Below are 19,136 nucleotides of genomic sequence, written 5' to 3'. Positions count from 1 at the left end.
TATTTAGTCAGATAGTTTTGAACAGTGAATTGCATGAACTACTATTCTGGTATCCGATTCATCATCGTTGGTGTTTATTGTTCAACATCTATATCAGTGTTACCACTCTACACAGCATCGTCCTCGGTGAAACCAACCATACATCCACCCATTGTGCATCCAATGCAGTCTTTAACAAGGGTTTAAAAGAGAAAATTAGTTAGTTTAACATTGCTTTCTGTTCAGTATGAGACATTGGCATTCTTCTTACGGGTTTGTATATTTCTAATTTGTGCATTTAGTTTGGTTAACAGCGACTTGTAGCGATCAAATACAACATATCAGCATATTTCTCAAACATTTTGTTCCCTTTGTGTTTCTCAGGTACGTTTGGATCTTGAGTTTGTTCAAACAATGGGTATTGGTATTGGTAGCAAGTCATTCTTTATAATCAGCAAAGTATTCACTTCCTGGCCAGCTTTATATGCTGTGAATTTTGTGCTTTGGGTCTTTTGACCATAACATTACCATATAAACATTTGCAAAGGATTTCATGTAACAACTAATGAACATCTGCATGATAGACAGTGCACCATCGACTAGTTCATGTGATCATACAGATGTATCCATGAAACCATGGCAACGTGTACCAATATGAGTAGAGATACTGATCCCAGTGATCATCAGTTACTTCCCTTGTAAAAACCAAAACCATTCATCAAAATATAAAATCAGTATTCTGGTTAATATTAAAGTAACTTGTGAAATTATCTTGGACAACAGCAATAAGGACATATATCGTTGTCATATGAGTATTTATTTTATTCAGTATTTCTTTTATATAAAAATCTGTAATTGCAAAAATATTAAACGTTGGAGTAGGGCCTACTTGAGATGTTAGCGTATGAGCTCTCATTTCTTTTGTTTATTGTTTTCCTGCCAATATCTGATCAGCAGCTACAGGGTCAAATATATCAGTATATCCATATTTCACATATATACTGGGACCTTTCCTGTGATGTTAGATAACTTTAATTCTTAGCGATGTGTGAACCTCCTATTCTAGGTATTAGTTTGATATAATAATTTCATAGCTCATATTAAATCTTAAATTGTGCATCAACAAGTACGGTAAGGACCGTATGGGTATATTTCCAACCGTTCGGATCCATTTATACGGTAAATCTCTGAATGCTATTGTTTAAGATACTGATTTTAGTGGTTGGATGCTGACAAATAGCATCTTTAGGAATAATAATAATAGACCAAGTGAATGCCAATTATGTTGGAGGCAAATCTTTGTCATCTCATTGCCATGTTTGGCATGATTTCATAATTTTGCTGATCCAGTTTAGAACATTGGATATAAACCAGGCCTCGAAACATAAGTGGGCTAGGCAGACCCTGGCCCCTCCACGCCCATATGGGGGGGAAAAAAAAATCCTCTGATTTTAGCGTCATGGCATCAGTATTTTTTATCACCTACAAATCCAAAGTTATATTAACCAAATTATCCCCATTACATTGATATTACCCCATCCCACCCCCGCTAAAATTTTAGATCCGCACTTGCATGGTAGGCACAGATATAAAGTCTTTTAAAAACTAGATTGTAGATTTAGGCATACATATTTTTGTTTTAACTATTTAAAATACATATTAAAAATAGGCCTATAGATACATTCGTAACATCATTCTACCAAAATTTCTGTTGATTCAAAAAAAAAAAATGAAGATTTTTTTAATGTATAACCTAAAAGTTGACATGTTGACCTGGTTACTACTTTGATAGTTGACATTTTGACCATTGACATTTAGACCGTTGACATTTTGTCATACATCCTATAATATGAGCGTCTACAAAATTATTATTGTGTCAAAAATACGTTATATCTAAGTATAAAAGCGTGTTAGTTTGACTACATGTAAGCATTATTTTTCAACACGTTTTTGTATTCAGCATATTTAAATATGTTTAGAAAAGTATGTTGGATACAATCATAAACTTAAGAAATGATGGCACATAAATACATGGTCTGTGTCACTCTATTATACATGAAAACAATGTATTTTCAACACAATCCTAATTACGAATATTACTATTTTGTTTTTATCATTTTGACACCCCAAACGAACTTTCTCAGATGCCCTACATATTTTTTGGGGGGGATTCAACACCCCGCAATTAGGTTAGAAAAGTATGTTTGATATAATCCTAAAGAAATGCTTGTACATCGATAAATAAGCGATTTTCTTGATAAGCCCCCCCCCCCCCCAAAAAAAAAAAAGAAGAAAAAAAGTTGGTGATCCTCCCCGCCCGTAACTGAAAAATGCGCCCGCCCCTGAATTTATTATTATTATTTTTTGTTAAAAATGCGTCGATATAGCAGCAATTCAACTTTCGTAAGCATCGTAACGGGTTAAACTATCACCAGGTCCATCTGGCGGCCAGTGAAGGAACTACAACATCCAGGCGCATGCGCTGTTGGCTGCTACTCCCGCAAACAAAATGGTCTCCAGGGTTTTATAAAGTTTTTCACAGAAAAAAAAAAAAAAAACCCTCCCCTACCCTGATTTGTGTGATCAAAACTGACAAAAGGACGATCACCAAATCTTCTTCTTTTTTATTTGGCCTAATTGGACCTAACTATAATACGTAATTTTAGTCGCAAAAAAAAAAGCTCCATTAGTCACAAATGTACCACGACATGTCGATAAAATAATTAAAAATAACGGTTCCTTTTTTAAAACAATTACAGGCCACCACAGCGACCTTCTCGAGAAGGAAAATGAGTTTTAATTATCTCAATTTACATCAACTATAAGTTTTTTTTTACCACGCTTTTATATATCATCGCAGCAATACACGTAAATGGTTTAGCAAATTTGCGTGAGCTTCGATATTCACAAATAATAAATAACTATCTTTAATTTTTTTATATCCATCATGATAATTGTAACTTTTAAAAATCTTCTGAATTAAATATTGACTGTTTAAACAAAGTATACTTGAAGACTTATAAAATGAATCAGCTTTTTAAAATTTGAAAACGTTTTGAATGTTCAAGCGTCAAAACGTTTAAGTTCCGTTTTCAAGGGCGACAACTCATGTAAGTAAAATTGATCCCATAAGAAATTTCAGTCGCAAAAACAGAACAGGCCCTCTTATTTCTTTTTGACATTTACAGGCTGCTATCGTTTTAGCAACCTTCTCGAGAAAGCAAATGAGTATTACTTCATTGCACATCAACAACAGTTATTATACCACGCTTTTATGTATCTTCGTGGCAATACACTTGAATGGTTTTTTCAAATTTGCGTGAGCTTCAATATCCATAAATTTATTATTTATAATAAATAACTATCTTTAAAATCTTTATATCCAACATGATAACTATAACTGTGAATTGTTTTCTGAATTAAATATTAACTGTTTAAATTTAATTTGAAAACACTGTGAATGTTCAAGCGTCAAAACGTTGAACAAGAACCGTTTTTAAGGGCAACAACGCGTGGAAGTAAAATGTTACTTAAGCCATAGTAGGGATCGAAATTTTTGGTGTATGTAAATACACGTTAAGTGGAAATAAATTTGTCATCTTTGAAGAGAGCATAAGCAAAATATTGCGGAAATATATCAAATTTACCGATATACACCACATTTTGAATTTTACTAATCTGTGTTTTGAAAGTGCCTGTGGTTCATCGGGGTAAGTTGGCGGATGATTTTTGTTTCATACCCAGATGAGACGTAAAAGAAATAACAGACACTAATTATAATTAAATTTGAATCATATTTGCTAATAATAATACTAAAACTGAGTGTGTTCTGTATTGCGATTGGTTAATTACATTCTTTTTCCGGGATCAAATGAAAATAACACCCGGAAAGCTAATGACGTCATTAGAAAGTGACGTCATTAGCAATTGGAATAGGCGAAGTTGACGATTCAAGGGTCTACAGAGTTAGATTGTAGCCAGGGCCCATATTTTCGAAGCTATCTTAGCCTACGAAATCGTGAAATCATCGTAAGCTATGACGTCACTATGGCGTGCGCTGTAGTGACGTCACAACCTACGACGGTTTTACGATTTCGTAGCGCTAAGGGCTTCGAAAATAGGGCCCCAGGTATTGTTTTCAAGAAATACCAAATATAGTTAGTTCCGAAGAAAAACGATTCAGTTTACAATGGACATAATCATATTGAGTTTTTAGATTTGCGGGTGTTATTGTCTAACGGTCAAAAATTAAATTTGCGGGATCAAATAGACAATAATTCCAATCTCTAAAAATCCCTTTATTATAAACCCTTGGATTGGTCAAATTCGTATCACGTGATGATAAAAACTGGCATTCATAGCACCATGAATCTCAGTTTAGCACTATTTTTGGCTATATAGCCAGAACTACTTTATGAATTATGTCAACAAAGGAATGCCCGAGGAATTTCCTTGAGATTCTATTTTTAGACATCAAACAGTAATCGTCTGCTGTCAAACTTGTAAAGATCTAAAAAATCTTCACATAAAAATTATACCATACAAAAAAGGTCGCTTCAGACATTTTTATTAAAGGTTAAAAGTTATTGAAATTACTTACGTTACATGTTTATAGTGAATTCAAAATCCCACAGCTAAAAATCTATTTTGTCGATCCAAAAAAAGTGTATAATTCCAATGGAATTTGGTCTTTTACAAAAGCGATTTCAAAAACAAAATTCAGTCAGTTCATGCCAACCATTAGCAGTAACGCGCATTCAACGGCATTGTAGTATGACGTACACAACACATAGCCACTGCGATCCAATCTTTAAACGACTCGGGGTTTTGAAACTAGGTATATCATGTACATGTCGGGACACAGGAACGAAGCTTCAATTCGAAACATCAGCATGGCACTGTCAAATGTCACGAATACTTGTGTCGCACCACTTGAAGTCACACATGCCAAAACCATCCTGTGTTGCCACTTCCACAATTACAAGGCCAGTAAACACAGAAACTCGCGACACACCTGTTTCATCCATTTCCGGAAACATTGAAACCTCTTTCTCCATGTCAAATCTATCAACACATGGAATTTTCACGCACTCAAACATTTTATAACTGTAATTTCAACGTCGTAATTGGTAAATCTGGACAGTAATCAAAAAATGGCGCCCATCCACAGTTCGTAGTTAAATATTCATACACCAACCGCTTCAAATAAATTATACCATACAAAATAGATCGCTTCAGACATTTTTATTACAGGTTAAAAGTTATTAAAATTACTTACGTTATATGTTTCTAGTGAATTCAAAATGTTTCTAGTTGGTATTGATATTTAATGCAAAAAATTAATATGAATTGTATTAATGATTGTAACATTGTCATTCTCTCATTCGGCTATTGACGGAAAAAGCCGAAACCACCATAGGGATTCGCTAATGTTGAGTATGAATTTCGTGTTAATAAAATAGTAAATAGTTGGAAAATAGAGTTCACTTTTTATTTTAAAGAGGTTTACATTAATGACATGGTTATGTGTTTGGAATTATAAGAATTGAACGTGAATATTTTTGAGTTTCATGCTAGTATGAAACGCAAAACCGCTTTACAGACTTTAGTATGAATGGCTTCGCGCTAACGCGCTACGCCATTCATACAGTGTGTAAAGCGGTTTTGCGTTTCATACTAGCATGAAACTCAAAAAATTTCACGTTCAATTCTTAAATAACACCCGCAAATCTAAAATCTCCATGTGGTTATATCCTAATTGTAAACTGACGGCGAGTGTGTTCTGTATTGTGATTGGTTAATTACATTATTTTTCCGGGATCAAATAGACAATAACACCCGGAAAGCTAATGGCGTCATTAAAGGTGACGTCATTAGCAATTGGAACAGGCGAAGTTGACGATTCAGGGGCCTACAGTTAGATATACAGTTAATTCCGCAGAAAAAAACGATTCAGTTTACAATGAAAATTACCATATGGAAATTTTAGATTTGCGGATGTTATTGTTTATTTGATGCAAGTGTCAAGGATGGTGTAAAACCCGTAACATAAACGTAATGTAAGAGTGAGGGGTTGTATAAACCTGTAACATTAACGTAATGTAAGAGTGAGGGGTTGTATAAACCTGTAACATTAATGTAATGTAAGAGGGGTTGTATAAACCCGTAACATTAACGTAATGTAAGAGTGAGGGGTGGTGTAAACCCGTAACATTAACGTAATGTAAGTGTGAGGGGTGGTGTAAACCCGTAACATTAACGTAATGTAAGAGTGAGGGGTGTTGTAAACCTGTAACATTAACGTAATGTAAGAGCGAGGTGTAAACCCGTAACATTAACGTAATGTAAGTGTGAGGGTGGTGTAAACCCGTAACATTAACGTAAAAGTGAGAGTATTGATTTCGTTTTTTTTTAACAATACTAATGCACCTGAATGTGTTTGAAGAAAATCTTGTGATTAAAAAATTGCACCTTTTACGAAATATGGATTTCAAGTGAAGTTATGGTGAGATATATTATATTTATTGCGTACGAAGCCAAAAGAAGGTTACGAAAAGTAACTGTCGCCGACCTTCGGATTCGACTGTGTGTAATGGTACATCGCTTTTACTAGTGATGTACGATTAGCACACTCGTAATTGTAAGAGTCTCGCGCGGAAACTCGTTTAGTATTATCCATTTCTTTAACATTTTCAGGCCTCTATCGTTTACATAGTGACCTCCTCGAGAATATAGAATGAGAAGCTTTATACCCATCCAAATTACATCAACACGAAAGTGGTTTTAACCCTATGCTTTTATATATCCTCTCAGCAATACATGTCGATGGTTTTGCTAATTTGCGTGAGCTTCGATATTCATAAATAATAAATAACTATATTTAAAAACGTTTTATTCAGCATGCTAATTGTACCTTTAAAACATTTTTTCTGAATTAAATATTTACTGTTTAAACAAAGTTTAAGGCACTTAAACCAGCTTTTATAAAATTTGAGAACGCTTTGAATATTAAAACAACAAAACGTTTAACTGGTTCCGTTAATAAGGGCGACAACTCGTGGAAGTAAAACACAATTCTGATTGCAGTCATACATAAGACTAAGTGCACATAAAATCTACGTCTGTGCGCGGGTCTGCTGACGTAGAGCTAGGGTTTTGTAATGGTGAGGGTGGGTGGGTATGGAGGGAGTTGGGGAGGGTAAGCGCGTGACATTTACGTAATTTGGTGGCGTTAATAATATAAAAGAGATTCGTCACCAGTGTATTGTACAAAATAATTACTTGGCCAAAATTAGCCCGAGTACTCTGACTGTAAGAGAGCTAGACGGACATTTGGACATAAACACGCTCTCATTACAGTCAGAGACCAACCTGTCTTTTTTTGGCAATTCCTGACTACCAAACGGTAGGCAACGAGTCCCGCTCTAATACCACAACAATCCTATGTTTGACGTCAAATACCTTTACATCAATCATTTTCGAGTTAAGTGATACAAAACAATCCACATATTAATCACTAATACACTTACTACAGAAAGAAACCCGACAGCACCCACATTCAGCTACGCTTCGTGACACTCCGTCGCAACAATTGCAAAGCTCGGCGATCTATTTCGAGACGTAGACCACGTGATCGCGCACTGGGCGATACCGCCTTGTGCAGCAGTTACAGGGGCCGTCTCATATCAAGCGAAGTTACAACATGGAAGAGTTGGCTAATGCCGTTTTGGATGAATTTGGATTTCATTACGTCATTAAACCAAAACAATTACACATTATTGATTCCATTTTGAATTTGAAGGATACATTTGGGGTGTTATCGACAGGATACGGCAAAAGTATGTGCTACGTACTGCCTCCTCTTATGAGACGACCCCTGTAACTGCTGCACAAGGCGGAATCGCCCAGTCTCGAAATAGATCGCCGAGCTTTGTAATTGTTGCGACGGAGTGTCACGAAGCGTAGCTGAATGTGGGTGCTGTCGGGTTTCTTTCTGTAGTATGTGTATTAGTGATTAATATGTGGATTTTTTGGTATCACTTAACTCGAAAATGATTGATGTAAAGGTATTTAACGTCAAACATAGGATTGTTGTGGTATTAGAGCGGGACTCCTTGCCTACCGTTTGGTAGTCAGGAATTGCCAAAAAAAGACATAGGTTGGTCTCTGACTGCGTGTTTATGTCCAAATGTCCGTCTAGCTCTCTTACAGTCAGAGTACTCGGGCTAGGCCAAAATGTGCGTATGTGTGTGTGTGTGTGTGTGTGCGTGTGCGCGCGCGCGTATAATATGTATGTAATGGAAATTGCGGTTTCTCTGTATTCTAAGATCGGTCTTGCGTGCTGCTTGACACGTGCATTCAGCCAGGAACATAAAGCATGTCTCGAGTTTCATAATAGTGTTAATAGTGATGTCTGATGCGGGTAGTTAAAATTTATAAAAAATAGTTTCCATAACTCGGGGTAAACTTACTCTAAACAATAATTACCCCCCCCCCCAAAAAAAAAAAAAAAAAAAAAAATCAAAAAAAAAAAACCCCAACAAAAAAACCAACAACAAAAAAACAAAAACAAATTTGACGGGATTATATACCGAACAGCATTGAAAAGGCACTTGATGATAACAAATGTGAATGGGGCATATATCAGCATTACAAACTTCAATGAATAAGTACCGTACTACTTTATAGACCATGCATGACGACGAATAACTTACGAAAACGATTGCCTGAACACTCCATGAAACACAACATCAAAACACAACATATTGCATGCATAGCATGAAAAACGTAAATCATGCTGATTGGGGCTATAAAAGATGGTCTCTGAAAAGCCACTTTCATTTACGAAGTAGTCTTTGAGGCAACGTTAGTTATGGTAAGGTTGACAGCTGAGGAAATGAACGTGCCTTAGGCATGCTTCAAGTTGGCAATTCGAGTAGAGTCATCGCACGGCGGTTTGGGTGCCACCATTCAACAATCACTAGACTCCACAGGAGATACCAGCAGACAGGAACCAACAGGGACCGTCCACGTCCAGGCCAACGACGTGTTAGAACACCACAACAAGATCGCCATATTGTTCACCCCCATATTCGTGGTCGAACGCTGCCAGCTGCCAGGACTGCACCAACTGTTCAAAGTCGACGAGGGGTTATCAGCGCAGACACTGTGCGTCACCGTCTTCGCTCTGCTGAGCTGTGTGCTCAACAACCATATGTTGGACTTACCCTGACTGATCGGCATCGAAATGAGTGCCGACGTTTGGCAGGAAGGTATCGTCATTGAAGATTACAACGTTGGCATAGTGTGCTATTCTCTGACGAATCCCGTTTCCATTTAAGGAATGCTGATGGTCGGTTGCGGGTATGGCGTAGGCGTGGAGAACGTTACCACAATGACTGCCTTGTTCGGACGGATCGATGGGGTGGAGGGAGTGTCATGATGTGGGGAGGGATCAATTATCATCACCGAACAGCACTCCATGTTTGCCGTGACAGAATGAATGCCATTTATTACCGGAATAACGTCTTTACAAAATCACGTCATTCCCTTCTTTCATCATCACAAAATAAATATTCAGTGGAAGGGCAAAATATTATAGTTTACTATTTTGCTCTTTGAAAAACCCAACACTGTTGTGGTTTCAGTACCAGATTTTACACAGAATTATACCAACAAATACCTTTTTTAAACTTTTGTTCACATGAACCAGAAACACTGCAGCATCTATTTTATGACTGTCCTAAAGTCGTTGAAGTCTGGAGTAGTATATAAGAATGGTTACTGCAAAAACGGTGATTATATCCAGTGGAATAGGAAACCGTTTTATTTGGAATTATAAATTTGTAAATTGGTTAATTGTTAACGTAAAATATTACATATACAAATAAAAATTACAAAAGAGTACACAAAATGAAACTGGTATCAAAATGTTTATTAAAGATAGTTACAAATAGAAAAATACATATATTACAAAAACTATTTACATACAGAATTCGACGATAATTGGAAACCTTGGTTAAAGGTTCCAGAACGTCACAAGTAATATATTTATGTATGACGACAGTTTGGAAGTATATCTATCGTAACCTTGGTTAAAAGTTCCAGAACGTCACAAGTGATATATTTATGTATGACGACAGTTTGGAAGTATATCTATCGTATCAGTTTGGAAGTATATCTATCGTATCATTTTTACTTTTCTCTTTTCAATCTTCTTTTTATACCTTTGTCACTGCTCCTTTTTTATAGATTAGTATGTACATTATTTATAGATTAGTATGTACATTTTTTATAGATTAGTATGTACATTTTTTATAGATTAGTATGTACATTATTTATAGATTAGTATGTACATTATTTATAGATTAGTATGTACATTATTTATAGATTAGTATGTACATTATTTATAGATTAGTATGTACATTATTTTTAGATTAACATTTTGTAATGATTGTTTACTATGTACTTTGTATCATATCATATTTCTGGGGCAATAAACTATTTATTAAATATATATATATACAATCAATTCATAAATTTAGGGTGTAGTGTTAGTATTAATATTGTTAGGTAACCCTATAAAACATGGAGGTAGTCTATCTGAGTGAGAAATTAGCCATGTTTGATCAACTGTCCACTTTAAGCACATGGAAATCAGCCTCGGGAACTTGCGAGAGCGATCGTTTTGTTAGCGCGTTGCTCGTGCAAATCTAATTTTGCGAAAGCTATTTTTGTGTTCTTGCAAACTTTAGAGCACAATTTACAGAATATAACGGGTTATGCAAAAGGAAATGGGTTACCTGGATTTATTTCTGCGTAACCGATACTCTTTGAACTTGAGACTCATAAAAAAAGGGGCATTTTGACCAGGAAAACAAACGTAGAAAAGTATAAAATAATTGAAAATAAGCATAAAAACGGGTCTGGTGAGTAGTACTCGTCTGTGGTTATGTAGTTATAGTGGCCGTGGTATAGTGGTATGTGCTATCCTGTCTGTGGGATGGTGCATATAAAAGATCCTTGCTACTAATGGAAAAGAGGCAGCGAGTTTCCTCTCTAAGACTATACGTCAAAATTACCAAACATGCTTGACATCCACTAGCCGATGAATAACAAATCAATTTGCTCCAGTGATCTCGTTAAAAAAACAAAAACAAATCCAAACCCCCACAAAAACAAACAAACTTTCTTTGGATGTGCATCATAGGGAACTGATCAGTTGCTTTTGATAGGGAAAGTGATGTGGCGCAAAGCATTTGACCAAACAGTGACTCAGTCTTTTAAGACTATGTGCAGGCTGATCGCGTGATGTGGGAGGACAGATGCCACAAAATCGCCACGATGAAGACGTATGGCCTTGACGAGCGACAGCTATAGTCTCTGTACGGCGAAATCAATCACTTGACACAGGCTTACACCCACTGAATGTCCAAACACGCCTGTCATGGGCGTAAGTGATTGAAATGTTTATCACTGAGACAGACAGACGTGTTTGGTCTTGAGCGCTATATCGGGGCTCAAGTTCATTACTTGATTTCATGGCTACTGGTCAGTCATCACCAGTGAACATATGTAACCATATTTGAGTTCGTGTTGTCTCTATCTAACATATTCTCTTCTATTTCACGCCACCGCATGGAGAAACGTTACCATTACACATTAACAGTATGGATGTTACTTTCATAGCCGACAGCAATAACATCATATTCAATAATTTTCCAACATGTTTCAATGACCTCATCTTTTACAGGATATGTACATTGGGTTAGCATCAGTCACTTTAGCAAACAATGGCAGTTTTATACTCAGGTGGATTACCTCCATTTTTAAAAGTGGGTATATGATTATTATTTTTAAAAGTATTTGCAACATAACCTCCCCCCCCCCCCCCCCCCCCACCATACAGGTGAAAAGCGACCCTGGCACAGTATTAAACGTGACATATTCAACTTTATCTTCTGCATTTTCCTGAAACTAAAGCAAAAAAGAGCAATGTATCAAATCACTGGTATATTAAAAAAGTATTGTTTCAAAGAGAAACATCGATGAACCAGTCTTAAATAGTTAACACTTCTAGCCAGCCGGTAACATACCAAGTAACACAAAATTATAAATTACGTTAGTGCAGAGAGAGAGAGAGAGAGAGAGAGAGAGAGAGAGAGAGAGAGAGAGAGAGAGAGAGAGAGAGAGAGAGAGAGAGAGAGAGAGAGAGAGAGCTTGATCTCCTACCCGATAGAGAAGGCCCAATGGAAGGGGACCATGGATACACATCCCCCATCTAAACTAATAAAGGACTAGTTTAGTAGACAGTAAGAGTGTAATACCTGTTAACCTCCGGATCTTTGTCACGGTTGGACCCGGCAGGGAAACCTATAAGTAGACAGTAAGAGTGTAATACCTGTTAACTGGACACGGTTGGCCCGGACATAATAAAGGACTAGTTTAGTAGACAGTAAGAGTGTAATACCTGTTAACTGATCTTTGTCACGGTTGGCCCGGCAGGGGACTAATAAAGGACTAGTTTAGTAGACAGTAAGAGTGTAATACCTGTTAACCGATCTTTGTCACGGTTGGCCCGGCAGGGGACTAATAAAGGACTAGTTTAGTAGACAGTAAGAGTGTAATACCTGTTAACCGGCAGGGGACTAATCTTTGTCACGGATCTTTGTCACCCGGCAGGGGACTAATAAAGGACTAGTTTAGTAGACAGTAAGAGTGTAATACCTGTTAACCGATCTTTGTCACGGCTGGCCCGGCAGGGGACTAATAAAGGACTAGTTTAGTAGACAGTAAGAGTGTAATACCTGTTAACCGATCTTTGTCACGGCTGGCCCGGCAGGGGACTAATAAAGGACTAGTTTAGTAGACAGTAAGAGTGTAATACCTGTTAACCGATCTTTGTCACGGCTGGACTGGCAGGGGACTAATAAAGGACTAGTTTAGTAGACAGTAAGAGTGTAATACCTGTTAACCGATCTTTGTCACGGCTGGCCCGGCAGGGGACTAATAAAGGACTAGTTTAGTAGACAGTAAGAGTGTAATACCTGTTAACCGATCTTTGTCACGGTTGGCCCGGCAGGGGACTAATAAAGGACTAGTTTAGTAGACAGTAAGAGTGTAATACCTGTTAACTGATCTTTGTCACTGTTGGCCCGGCAGGGGACTAATAAAGGACTAGTTTAGTAGACAGTAAGAGTGTAATACCTGTTAACCGATCTTTGTCACGGTTGACCCGGCAGGGGACTAATAAAGGACTAGTTTAGTAGACAGTAAGAGTGTAATACCTGTTAACCGATCTTTGTCACGGCTGGCCCGGCAGGGGACTAATAAAGGACTAGTTTAGTAGACAGTAAGAGTGTAATACCTGTTAACCGATCTTTGTCACGGCTGGACCGGCAGGGGACTAATAAAGGACTAGTTTAGTAGACAGTAAGAGTGTAATACCTGTTAACCGATCTTTGTCACGGCTGGCCCGGCAGGGGACTAATAAAGGACTAGTTTAGTAGACAGTAAGAGTGTAATACCTGTTAACCGATCTTTGTCACGGCTGGCCCGTTAACCGATCTTTGTCACGGCTGGCCCGGCAGGGGACTAATAAAGGACTAGTTTAGTAGACAGTAAGAGTGTAATACCTGTTAACCGATCTTTGTCACGGCTGGCCCGGCAGGGGACTAATAAAGGACTAGTTTAGTAGACAGTACCGATCTTTGTCAGTGTAATACCTGTTAACCGATCTTTGTCACGGCTGGCCCGGCAGGGGACTAATAACGGACTAGTTTAGTAGACAGTAAGAGTGTAATACCTGTTAACCGATCTTTGTCACGGTTGGCCCGGCAGGGGACTAATAAAGGACTAGTTTAGTAGACAGTAAGAGTGTAATACCTGTTAACCGATCTTTGTCACGGCTGGCCCGGCAGGGGACTAATAAAGGACTAGTTTAGTAGACAGTAAGAGTGTAATACCTGTTAACTGATCTTTGTCACGGCTGGCCCGGCAGGGGACTAATAAAGGACTAGTTTAGTAGACAGTAAGTGTAATACCTGTTAACCGATCTTTGTCACGGCTGGCCCGGCAGGGGACTAATAAAGGACTAGTTTAGTAGACAGTAAGAGTGTAATACCTGTTAACTGATCTTTGTCACGGCTGGCCCGGCAGGGGACTAATAAAGGACTAGTTTAGTAGACAGTAAGAGTGTAATACCTGTTAACTGATCTTTGTCACGGTTGACCTGGCAGGGGACTAATAAAGGACTAGTTTAGTAGACAGTAAGAGTGTAATACCTGTTAACTGATCTTTGTCACGGTTGGCCCGGCAGGGGACTAATAAAGGACTAGTTTAGTAGACAGTAAGAGTGTAATACCTGTTAACTGATCTTTGTCACGGTTGGCCCGGCAGGGGACTAATAAAGGACTAGTTTAGTAGACAGTAAGAGTGTAATACCTGTTAACTGATCTTTGTCACGGTTGGCCCGGCAGGGGACTAATAAAGGACTAGTTTAGTAGACAGTAAGTGTAATACCTGTTAACTGATCTTTGTCACGGTTGGCCCGGCAGGGGACTAATAAAGGACTAGTTTAGTAGACAGTAAGAGTGTAATACCTGTTAACTGATCTTTGTCACGGCTGGCCCGGCAGGGGACTAATAAAGGACTAGTTTAGTAGACAGTAAGAGTGTAATACCTGATCTTCAGACAACGATACGTTCAGTGTCTTGTTATTTATGGAAGCCCCAGACACACGTGGCTTATTTTTAACATTATTTTATTAGTAGTATTATTCATTTAAACATGTATATTTATTTTTTGTTTAAATGGAATAATTTTATATCTGTATTTTTAAAATTGTGTTTTACCGTGGATTCTGTAGTCTGTGCGTATATACGTCTTCTATCGCTCGACGGAATTCGCCCATCTGAAATAAGACATTTTATATACTGATAAAATAAAACACTTGCATAGTAACAGAAAATACCGACTACAGCGAAAACCTTCATCCACAATATCTAAACGTTAACCACGTGACTGGCAATCGAGCCCCACGGTCCCTACTGACATTCAGTCCCACGTTACACCTCGGTGAAAAAGAAAATGCAATGTAAATAGTTCTTACTTAAGTAGTAATATTTTCACATCTAGCCATTTGAAATGTATTTCTGTTTGTATACTCACTTCCAAATACGCCCGCCACTCAAAAAGTGTTACTTTTCGAATCTTGCCCGGAAACTAGTAAATGTTTGTGTTGATGATCACCCAAAGAGTCCTGATCGGTGACCCTTGCTGCACCCATTCAGTAACCTAGAGAGATTCGTATTCTAGTGCATGCCAAACGAGCACACCCTGACACAGTGTTGAACGTGTGTATAGACCCTAGGACAGTCAAAAACACACACGATATACAGATTGATATCTTCTAAGCTAGAAACCGCTGAGTGATTGAAAACATATTTGCTTGTGGCCCTCCTACAGGCGGTACAGGGGGGAATGATATATCCTGTTACGGATCTCCTAAGGGAATGGTGATTTCCCTAAGGACAAGCACCTGAATCGGTGACCTGATAATGGATTATGGAAGCAATCACAGATTTGCCTTACATCCTGTTGACTCAGCCTTGTGCAAAGATACGATTTTGATCATGGAATACGGATTTGTCATTGAGATTTATTGCTTAAATAACAAAAGGTTAGGCACACGGTTGCCAGCGTACTAGACCCTCTCCTAATTGTAGATGTTACTATACTATATTTACAGAGGACTGGTAGGCCCCATGTATTTGTAATGTCCCCCTCCCCTTAATTTGTACAGCCATCATACCAAACTTTCAACTCTTCGCTGTCCTCAAAAGCAAATCTTTAAAGGCCCCAATGACGTTCTCACCCTGGGCCCCGAAACACTATGACCTCCACCGATCCTGCACCCATTTCTAAGACTGAGTGGACCCAAATTTAATGTGTTTTTTTGTTTGCAAAGGTTAATATGATGTTTATGGACTGTCCAACAACCCTTTCCTCTTATATACTATAAATAAAACCTCTAAAACGTCCAAGACCACGTAAGACCTCTACTGACGGTACACCCACCATGATCTGTTCGCCTGTTTGCTGGAGGGACCAGTCGGTGAAGAACTGGATGCCCCACCCTATCTCCCCGACTTGGCTCGCCCTTGAACGCGGGAAGGGTGTGTTGGGAGCCGCCCTCCAGAGGTAGCTGAGCTCGCTGGTCAGTTCCCTGGACTGGTCGCCGATGCCCACCTGTCTGTGATCCGTGTTGACCGTCACGCACTGGTCTCGGACGTAGTCCGGTCCTGGGGAAACAGAGAACGAGAGTTAGTTTAACACCTTCTCCCAACAGTGTTTAATCACGGACTGTGAAGGCTCTATCATACAGATTGGATGCGGCGCGTATTGCTGCTCACTTCTCATGGATATGGGGTAGGTCCAGTGACATCTCAGTGATGACGTAGCTCAGTTGTAAAAGCGCTCGCCTGGTGCCCATTTCTCAAAACATCGTAAGTTTACGTCTGCGACTAGCAGTTATACCGGCCGTACGTTTACACGTGTTTTACATCAATACAAAAGATGGAGCATTTTAAGGACAAAAGAAATTGAAATATATATATTTGAAACTATATTTGTTTTACTATTAGTAGTAATACCAAAATGTTTGACATGACAATAGCTGATGATTAATAAATCAGTGTGCTCTAGTTAAACAAAATAAACTTCAATTTAAATAACCTGTTAGAATTTGAAAGCTACTTTAATATACTTAACAGGAAAAATTATATGACTTTTCTCCGATTTCGTATATCTAATTATGTCTTACCAATTGAAAAGGGCAGGTGGTCCAATGTTCCAAAAGAAGATAGAACATGTACATTATGTAATATAGGTGATATCGGAGATGAGTTTCATTATATTTTTATTTGTGATAAATTTAACAAGGAACGAAAAAGATTACTAAAGCCATACTATGTTATTAGACCAAATGTAATTAAATTTAGAGAACTGTTTAACTGTAAACGTGTCAGCATCCTTAAAAAAGCTTTATGAATTTATTAATATTATAAATAACCACTTTACTTCCTGAAAACCCATTTTGTATAGTTTAATCTTACTTATTTGTTTGTTATAAACACTTGTCACTTAACGCATGCGTGTATATGTATATATAATGTATATAATGTACTCATCTGATGCCACAGGATGGTGGCTTTGAGTGAAATAAAGTTCTGTTCTGTTCTGACACCAAATAGTCATAATTTAATACCAAATAGTCATAGTTTGATATGTACCGAGGCGTCGTTAGACAAACATTCCTTTTCTAAATGAGTAGAAACCAACCCGGGTTATCCCATTCGAGTGGCTAATCAATTGAAAAACCCCCACAGCGCAGACAAACCTGCGTTTAGACGTGCATTAAGTGGGTTTTCAATTATCTTATCGCCCCAGTAAAATAACATACATGCTGCAACACCTGCAAGTCCCCACGAGACTTGACATTTACATACTGGACCCAGTCAGTGTAACTACACAGGTAATGGGCATAGTGAAAGTAAATACTGAGATGTCATGTGCATGTTTACCTTGGTATTTACCTGACCCAGGAAAATAGTCCTTTCCAAAAGACATATGTCTGAATTGATTTCAAGTGTTTGAATATGTTCTTCGTTTTTAATTTATCTGTACACGACTGTGGACGGACCTGCAGTATGTGTAAGTAGGGACAACAGACCTCTCCCTCCTGGCTGTCTTAAGATTGTTCAGGGCCGTAACTAGTTGGGTGGGGTGCGGGGGTGGGGGGGGGGGACGAGGCTGGGTTATGCTGCTTAGTTTAAAATTTAAAAAACAGTTGCTGTTATTACGGTACTGGACTTTCGTCATGAGTAAATAATTACGAGGATATTATTTAATAAAATGAAAATCTCTGTTTGTTCTTTATTTGCAGGATTACCGCGCAGTGAGGAATGACATTCAGATGTATAAACATCAACTGGTTGAGCATAATATACACACAGGAGTACGGGCTCCATTTTTGTAGCTGGGTAAGCTGGATTTTGCCCGAATTAAACGAAAATGCCCAAATTTGAATAGCAACATTTATTCATATTAGTATCACTACCAAACCGCTATAATATAGGGTTGTAAACGAATCACTGCAATTTGTACATGAATTACAACTTATTTTGAGGTTAGAATGATGGAAATACATGGTAAAAAGGTATGAGGTTAGTACAATTTAGCCCGAATATGAGGTATTGCTCCAGCACTATGGGGACAGTAGGCCCGCGCTTCGCTGTATAGTACGCTTAGGGATATACAACACCAGTAACCAGTGTGAGAAATCCCATACGGGTGATATCCTAGTTTAGTAAACAATAGCAAAGAATGTTAACCCGGTGTTATGGGTAAAATGGAAAACGATAGCGCCTTTGAATAAGTTTAGTATTATACTTTAGAGAGGATTGTGTCGTTTTGGATTAGAGGGAACGGAACGGATTGCCCCTTAACACCCTCGATCAACACATTCCTTCAAATCATTCAACCTAAAACGTGTGTTCTGTTTCACATCAAACTAATAGAAATGCATACTTTTCATATCCACTGGCGTAGAAAATAGCGCGTGCGTGCGTGTGCGTGTGTGTGCCCCTCCCACTTTTTAACACCTTCCTACGCCACTGATATCGCAGAAAAAACCCCCACGAAAAACAAAAACAAGTTTTTCTTTTTAAAAATCATTGTCGTGGCTATGCATTTTACACTTAGGCCTATGTCAAATTTAATCAAAGTTGACTTTAAAATATAATTGCTACCCAAGAATCCCCCAAAACAAACACCCCCCCCCCCCCCCCCCAAAAAAAAAAGAAGAAAAAAAAAGAGAGAACAAAAGAGAAATAAATAAAATAAACACAAACTAAAACAAAAACAAACTCCAAAAAACAATGCGTACCTGAAAATATCATTCTTGCCATTTGTGGTGTTTCGTCTCTAATACCGGAACTATGTGCAATAAACTGACTAGCATATTTTGTTGAAGTCATTTTAATAAATTACAATAACATCACCGAACTTCTATCGACGTATAGATTGAGAAATCGTATTGACAGCGCCAGATAATAATAGCTTCAACGTCACGTGATTGTCTGTCGCCTCGACATCAC

General features: G+C 38.1%; 1 protein-coding gene and 1 long non-coding RNA gene across 2 annotated transcripts; both read right to left on the bottom strand.

Annotated features, from left to right (window-relative positions):
• Positions 1-9,898: 9,898 nt before the first annotated feature.
• On the bottom strand, positions 9,899-14,701 carry LOC121380190. The gene is made up of 3 exons (XR_005958892.1): positions 14,660-14,701; positions 14,580-14,586; positions 9,899-11,955 (listed from the first exon to the last, which is right to left on the bottom strand). It is a non-coding gene; the product is annotated as an uncharacterized LOC121380190 (long non-coding RNA).
• Positions 14,702-14,827: 126 nt separating this feature from the next.
• LOC121378854 (uncharacterized protein C4orf45 homolog) lies at positions 14,828-19,135 on the bottom strand. The gene is made up of 3 exons (XM_041507196.1): positions 18,926-19,135; positions 16,057-16,280; positions 14,828-14,890 (listed from the first exon to the last, which is right to left on the bottom strand). The coding sequence occupies exons 1-3, from the start codon at positions 19,014-19,016 to the stop codon at positions 14,828-14,830; spliced, it is 378 nt and encodes a 125-aa protein (XP_041363130.1). The 5' UTR covers positions 19,017-19,135.
• Between the last annotated feature and the right edge of the window lies 1 nt (position 19,136).

Source organism: Gigantopelta aegis, chromosome 8, assembly GCF_016097555.1.
Source record: "Gigantopelta aegis isolate Gae_Host chromosome 8, Gae_host_genome, whole genome shotgun sequence".
In the NCBI taxonomy this organism is placed as follows: domain Eukaryota; kingdom Metazoa; phylum Mollusca; class Gastropoda; order Neomphalida; family Peltospiridae; genus Gigantopelta; species Gigantopelta aegis.
The sequence above is the reverse complement of the archived record's forward strand: the minus strand, read 5'-3'. Positions and strand labels throughout refer to the sequence as shown.